Here is a 7,975-nt window from a genome sequence, read left to right as displayed (position 1 = left end):
GGGGGGGGGGGGGGGGAAGGCTCTTCTCTGTTGCTGAGACTCCCCCACCCCCCCGCCCCCGCCCCGGTGCTGTGGAACCCCAGACTGAGGCCCTCCCAGGCCCAGTTCACGCTGCCGTCTTCCATCTCTGGATTCAGGCCGCAATCCCCGTCTGGGGACACGCTCTGACAGACAACCTTCACGACTGGGCTCAGGGACGGCGCACCTTGCACGGAGCTGATGCACAGACAGAATCGTTGACTGGCTGACCTGGTGATTGAGGGAGAGTCCCCAGGTTGTAGGGTCTGTGTGGTAGGGCAGGACGGGTGCGACACTTCAGTTCTCAATCTGACTTTTCTTACACGGTTTAAAAAATATCTGTGGATGTCATGAACATGTCTGGAAAATATTCGCCCAGTAGACGCGGAATATGCCAAGCACTGGGCTGGGCATCACAGGTGACACAACCCGTCTCCCCCCGAACTCTCTAGCTAATTGGTGGCCGCTTTTCAGGTAAATCCACAGGCACAAATCCAAGGTCATCACTCTTGTCCTTATGACACACAAACACAGACTCCAAACTCGCCTCTCCTCAAAGTCCCAACATTTCTCGCAGGCTCTCTGTTCCTCTGGGTACAGGTTGGTCATTTTTACCATGAAGGAAACCTAAGTTATATATTCATTCTTGGAAAGTAACGAGGAAACAGGAGAATGTAGCCTAAGAGACCCGCTCTTTCCTCTCTTGCCACCTCAGTAAGACCATCGGGGCAACTCTGTTCAGAGGTGGATCCTCGGCCAGCTGTGGGGCAGCCGCAGAGGTAATTTATTATGTGCTAAAAGACTTCAGAACATGATTACTTTCAGAACATGACTTTTTTTATTGAGGATTTTAACTGGGACAAACGAAGCAAAGGAATTGTTATGCATTTTACACCCCTGGACGTGTAAATCTTTATGCAATGAAGAAATGCAATGAAATGAAACTCAAATTTGAAAAGCTAACAGCTGATAATAATGATCAGTGGAGAGATGGTCAGTTTTCTGCCACAGTTTCAAGCTAAAATTAATTAGCTTCTAAAATAAAATACGTGGAAAATCAAGGCCTTACTTGAATCCTAATGCGACAAATACGGACTGGATTTTTAGTTCCTTGTATCTTTCTGTAAATTGTCCACAACTATATTGGTGTAGGCCGTGGTAGGGATGGAGTTCGGTCCCTATGCTACCACTCCAGGCAAATTTAAAGACAGGCATCTTGTACCGTGTCCTTCTGTTCTATGCGGCTTCTCTACATTTTACTTAAATTAACTGGCAAAGGAGATGTTTACCTATAAAATGACGTCAAAATAAAAAACTGGTAAAAACAGTAAAATCGATAATCTGAAAGAATACTGTTAAGACATTTCCCCCACACCGTAACAGTGGTATAGAACATGAACATGACGCCTGATCGGATCCACAAGAAAGTAAGAAAATGTCTGTTCATGAGACTTTGTTGAAGGGTAGCACATGCCAGCGGAATCCTGAAAAAGATAAACCTAGGTTATTTAGTCTACAACTGCATGTAAGTAATAATCAACATATTTAACTACTATATATTTTCTGCTAAAATGTCATGAAACTTACATCAAATCTTTGACAATTAAATTGGTAATTATCTGATACTTTAAAATATTTACTGACAGCAGTCTACTGGGCTAACAGTACATATGTACAATACAAATGCATATAATTCTCGACCTTAAGGAACTTAGAGTCTAAAAGGAAATCTTCTCTTTTGAAAAAGTGCTTTTAAAGTGCTAATATTGCAAAAATTTGTTTTGCAATTTTCTTCTATCTTTGCTTTCCTTTAGAATGTGATCTTTACATACTATGAGGGAAGCAACTTTGTTTCTTTTGTTTATCACCACAAAATGCCCAACACAGCGGGGGATACACAACCGGCACTTAATAGTATTTGTTAAGTGACTGAATAAAGATACTTAGAAACTGCTTCAAATGTGCTAACAATCTCTTATATGACACTAGAATTCAAGCATCAGATTCTGTGATATACAGACATTTACAACATCCTTACTTATCTGCCCTAGAAGCTACGGTCCGACAAGCTAGAGAATGTGTTCTGCATCTGAGTCACACATTTCGCTCTTAAATAAGGACGGACTATTATTAGACAGGGACAACAGAAAAGAGGCCAGGGGGGACGTTTGTATGGCTCTCCAAATAAAAGCGTAACTTATCAACTTCTAATTTTGACAAAAACACTAAATATCATCCATCATCTTTTCTCCCAGATATAACATTGCACTAGTTGCCAACTCCCATTGTAACAACCCTGTTAATACCCAGTAATTAAATTGATTGGTTGCAAATTCCCCTTCAACACTTACGTATGCCGTAACTTTAAAGATGGAAGAGGTAATTTGTATTTTCTTGGTTTGAGGATTCTTTCGAACACTAAAATGGGGGGGGGGGAGGGATACATTTTAAATATAACAAGCATTTACATAATACATTTATTTTTGTTTATTAACGTTTATTCATTTTTGAGAGAGCATGAGCGGGGGAGGGGCAGAGAGAGGGGGAGACACAGAACCCGAAGCAGGCTCTAGGCTCCCAGCAAGTGTTCAGCACAGAGCCCGATCCGAGGCTCAAACCCACGAACCGTGAGATCATGACCTGAGCTGAAGTCAGGCGCTTAACTGAGCCACCTAGGTACCCCTACATTTTTTTTTAAATGTTTATTCAGTTTTGAGAGAAAGAGACAGAGCATGAGCAGGAGAGGGGCAGAGAGACAGAGAGGGAGACACAGAATCTGAAGCAGGCTCCAGGCTCTGAGCTGTCAGCAAAGAGCCCGACGTGGAGCTCGAACCCACAGACAGTGAGATCAAGACCTAAGCTGAAGTCAGATGCTTACCTGACTGAGCCACCCAGGCGCCCCCCACCCCCCCCACCCCCGCCTATTTTTAGTGTTTGGCATAATACATTTAGAATACTGATCCCTTTAGTATGCGGGTGTTCTTATGCATACATAATATAGAAATACACACTATCCGACTCAAATGGTTTGAAAAGGACGGACCCGCAGTTTTACCCCAGGATGGAGAACTGCAGAACAGGTAATTTTACAGTTAGAATATTTGAGGTCTGACCGAGACTCAGGATGAATGTTTCCCAAGCCAGAGACAATTATCAGAAAAATAAGAACTGATAAAAGTCCGACTGAAGTGTAGGCAGCGGTAAGGGGTAGGCAAAAGCGCAACTACAGAATTCAACAACGTAAACAACACGCCAGCTCTGGCACTGCTTTGTTGGTTCATTTTGGGAAAGATAAACCTTTCTGAACACCAATTTCCTCACACGTCAACTGGGCATACTATGGTTCTTTCTGGAATTATGTGAGAATCGAGTGGGATAAGGTATGTGAAAACTATTTGTTAAATTATGTACTATTAAATGATATCATATTAAAATTATTTTCTTTCAGTACCTCTCTTTCAGTTACTCTCCCCCACAAGATTCCCTGCGGCAGCACAGAGCGGAAGCACAGAGAGGGAAGGAACAAGCTACAGAAAGCGATGCACACATGTTCCCTTCCTAATGCTTTACCATCTGCAAAATACCTTCATATAACTTCCTTCATATAAAGACCACACAGCCCCATGAGGCTGTTGGGCACGACTTTACCAGGTTTAGAGACAGCAGGGCCAGAGAAGTTAAACGAGACATTAAAGACATTCCAGCTGAAAGTGGTATTTCTGGGAATAGACTCCAGGTGACACAGCGTCCATCCAGGTCCTTTCCCTAGGTCTCAACCGCTCATCCCCTGCCTCCAATCCAGCAGATGTGCACCACAGGCAGTCCTCCTGGGTGACAGGGGGACGTCACATTGAAAGGAAGCTGGCCCCTTCCTCACTTCACTAGGTGCAAGCATCTTTCTCCTTCACTACATATGAAAGAGTGAGGTGGGCCAGGAGGAGAACGAAGGGGGACTGTGTCCAGTGTGTGTGTGTGTGTGTGTGTGTGTGTGTGTGTGTTTGCGCACCTACTGGAATGGGCAGACCTGAGCCATGTCAGGGTTAAAAGTTCTTGGGCAGTTTTTGTTTTTTTTAGGCAGCTTTTATCTGCAGAAATCATGCAATTAATTTCCATATCCTTCTACGACATGGATTAAGGTCATTTTATTTCTCTAAACACTTAACATATACTGCTTAAAAACTGAAGACTATATTTGAAGTTCTGTGCTTATCCAAGGGGTAACCATAGTCACTCCATATAAAACATTTATACTGCACACACCTACATAACCACCCAAACCAAACTACAGAACATACCTATGGTTATATCGATTTTAAGTGTTGATCTGGAGATGGTGATACGGGTATAAATATATAAAAATTCACTAAGCTGTAGGTCCACTATAATTTGTTCACTTTACTGCATGTAAATTAGCACAGTAAAAAACAAAAACAAAAACAACCTAGACCAACCCTTGTGAAAGTTTGTACTTACCAAATAAACTGAGAAGAAAATTTAGTGTTTGACACTTCATTTAACAATCACTTAACACATACATGTACTGTAGTGTACTACTTACCGAAGAAACTACTATTTGAACATTATTAGAAGTTGGTTCCTGGGTGGCTCAGTTGGTTAAGTGACCAACTCTTGATTTGAGCTCTGGGCATGATCTCATAGCTCGGGAGTTTGAGCCCAGCGTCGGGCTCTGTGATGACAGTGCGGAGCCTGCTTGGGATTCTCTTTCTCTCTCTGCCCCTCTCCCGCTCTCTCTCTCTCTCAAAATAAATGAATAAGCTTAAAAAAAAAAGAAATAAGAATCCCACTGCTTAATTAGCATTTGAGGGCCATAATCTAAGCCTCACAGTTTATTTATTTATTTTTTTTTTAAATTTTTTAAAATGTTTTTATTTATTACTGAGAGACAGAGAGACACAGAGCATGAGCAGGGGAGGGGGTAGAGAGAGGGGGAGACACAGAATCCGAAGCAGGCTCCAGGCTCTGAGCTGTCAGCACAGAGCCCGATGCGGGGCCTGAACTCACCAACCGTGAGATCATGACCTGAGCCGAAGTCGGTCGCTTAACCAACTGAGCCACCCAGGCGCCCCGTAAGCCTCACAGTTTAAATAATAACATTTCACATCTCAGGCAGATACGCAGTTTGGAAAACCTCTCCAAAAACTTTGATCGGAGCCTGTGTTTAATATTGACAGCAGAAAAGACAAAGGCTTCCATTAGTAACTACAGAATTATTTCTGCGTAGACATTTTTCAAATGTAATGAAACTGGTCATATTTACTCTCTAATGAACCGACTCTAAAGTATTACCTATATTATTTAAAAGAACCATAATCCTTGAAAAGAAGGCACTTTCCAGAACATTTCAAAAGGGTATTTTATGGGACTTGTAATAACGGATGAGGGAAAACATATCTTTGGAATGTTCTCACCCTTTGGTTTGAGCCAGAGACCACTAAAATCAAGCTCTGTGACGTGCCTCCAACACGGACACACATAAGGGATGCACGTCTTTTCTGGAGCAGATTAGTGATGACGTTTCTCTGCAAGGGCAGAGTTAGATAATGTAAAGCAGCTACTGCGTGTACAATTTAAAAGATAGCAGACGTTCTCCTAAAAGATGTGCAAACACCCAAAATTCAAGTTACGGGACAGGAAAAAACAATATCCTTGCCGGTTAACTTGGCTTGTACAAGTGACTTGTCTGGAAATGTGGCTCAGGATGACAAGGTACTGACAACTGCTGGAGGTCCACGGGTGCTTCCCCTACACGTGCATTCCTCCCGAGGAGCGACACCGATCCACCCTGCACCCTCACCTGGACCAAATGCCACCGCCTCTGACCCAAATCAGCACAACCAGCTAGAAAAGCCAGAGGCAGTGCGAGTGACAAGCAAACCGGCATGGCTCCGAAGGGACTCTGATCATTCAGCCCGTTCAGTCGCTTTGCACTGGCACTTCAGCCATCTTAAGCGAATATTTATTCTCATCATAATTTTCTTCTAAAGTTGTTTTGGGAAGACAATTTCACATCTCCTCCGCACTTAGCAGAGAAATTCATCAGCCTGCTTCAACTTGGATCATCATGAGAAAGAGTTAATGGTTCTCAAATAAGAGAAATGCTGGAATTGGGCTGGTTCCTTCTCAGCGTCCCCTGGAATGGCAGACCAGTGACGTGCGTGTCTCCCCTGGACAGGGGACGGGCTGCCCTCTCTGCTGGCTCTTGGGGACCGCATTCCATCAAGACTTCCCTAACACAGCCACCCTAGTAATGTCCTCTTTTCAACTTCTGGGGTATTTATTACAGTATCAGGAGCTGCAAACATTTGCCTATAAAAAATCAAACATTTGATTTCATAACAATTTTTCCTTATAAAAACCTTCTAAACTATTACTTAATATGTTAGTTTCTTATAATTTCCTTAAGGTCAAGGGCTATCTGATGCTCCTCTTGTAGTCTCTTCGGAGCCTGGCGGAGTTCTGTGCACAGTATTAACACTTGTCAGTTGCCTGCCTAAGGGATTCTGAGGGTGTGATTCTCTTCTTTCTGTTGGATGCCGTGAATTCTGACCACTCATTTTACCAGTGGCCGTTAACCCTGGAGCCATGGTTTCACTTAGCACCCAAGCAGTGTGGAAGAGTCACAGATGAGAATCCAGGACAGGGGAGGTCAGGGAAAACAGTTTCTTCAGTGTTTAGGTTCTAAAGTTACTTCTGTTTCAAACACCTCCAGCAGAATCTCCTCTTGCATAGCACACGATGGTGACGAATTCCACACGTTCGTGTGGCCAGTGAAGTACAACACGATGTCGTGGCAGCGGTGCGCGCGCGCGCGCGCGCGTGTGTGTGTGTGTGTGTGTGAGACTAGGTGTACCACAGAGTATCTGCAGGGAGTGCTGGAAGCAGGCCTACGGGTTTTCACGAGCTGAATATAAGGACAGAATGTTTTGGATGTGAGTATGTATATGTTTTTCTCAAATTCTGTTCCTAACATTTTTTTGGACAATCTTTATGTATTGGCAGAGTAACTTTTCCACAAAAATCAGAGGCAAATTAAAGAAATAATTTTTGTTTTTAAAACCGTATCAGAGGGGCCCCTGGGTGGCTCAAGCAGTTAAGCGTCTGACTCTCGGTTTTGGCTCAGGTTATGATCTCGCGGTTCATGGGTTCCAGCCTTGCCTCCGGCTGTGAGCTGACAGCGAGGAGCCTGCTTGGGAGTCTCTCTCTCTCCTCTCTCTCTCCTCCTCCCCCACTCTCTCTCTCTCTCTTTCTCAAAATAAATCAACTTAAAAAAAACTATATAAGAAAAAGAATGAAGTGAAATAACTATATCACGTAGTTGTCACACAGCTGAATGACACACAGAGCAGAAGTGAGATTTGAGATGCTGAGTGCAAGTAACGATCGAGAGTTTTACGACAAGCTAATTCTGTTTTTTTCCGATTAAAGCAAAATCTTGTAACTACACTCTGCTTTCACTTGTTCCTATCCCTTTTGCCTACAGACATGATCCAATATCTTCATCACTGAAAAGCCCAACCCAAAGTATAAATAAATGATTATAAAGTTTTTATACCAATTAGATCTTCAAAGAGAGAAAAACAGAACTAGTGGATCACCTAAGCAAACCTGGAATTTAGAATTAACTTAAAAATGTAAAGTTTATGCCTAGATAAAAATCTTTCCACCTCTTTACAAAAAAGGTAATTGTTCTACTATTAGTCAAGCAAATTTACACAGCCTGAGGAATCTTGTGTTCTCCTGAAATGTGAAAAGAGACCTGGGGTAAATGTCACAGGAGACCTGGGGTAAGTATAACAGGAGTTCTGGGGTGGGTGTGACAGGAAATCTAGGAGAAGTGTGAAAAGAGACCTGGGGCCAACATGACAGGAGACCTGAGGTGAGTGTGACAAGAGACCTGGGGTGAGTGTGACAGGAGACCTGGGGTAAAGGTGACATG

General features: G+C 43.1%; 1 protein-coding gene across 1 annotated transcript in view; it reads right to left on the bottom strand.

The window, feature by feature from the left end:
- Positions 1–833: 833 nt before the first annotated feature.
- The window catches only part of CFAP300 (cilia and flagella associated protein 300), a 23,366-nt gene continuing 16,224 nt past the window's right edge, over positions 834–7,975 (bottom strand). Inside the window, exons 6-7 of the mRNA XM_040460818.1 lie at positions 2,370–2,436; positions 834–1,502 (exon numbers count right to left, since the gene is read on the bottom strand). Coding sequence (XP_040316752.1) covers positions 1,374–1,502; positions 2,370–2,436 — 196 coding nt within the window. The 3' untranslated portion in view covers positions 834–1,373. The remainder of the gene's footprint in view (positions 1,503–2,369; positions 2,437–7,975) is intronic.

The sequence above is a fragment of the Herpailurus yagouaroundi genome, unplaced genomic scaffold (assembly GCF_014898765.1).
Source record: "Herpailurus yagouaroundi ecotype Mexico unplaced genomic scaffold, PumYag 251, whole genome shotgun sequence".
In the NCBI taxonomy this organism is placed as follows: Eukaryota; Metazoa; Chordata; class Mammalia; order Carnivora; family Felidae; genus Herpailurus; species Herpailurus yagouaroundi.
Note: the sequence above shows the minus strand (reverse complement) of the source record. Positions and strands in the feature narration are given on the sequence as shown.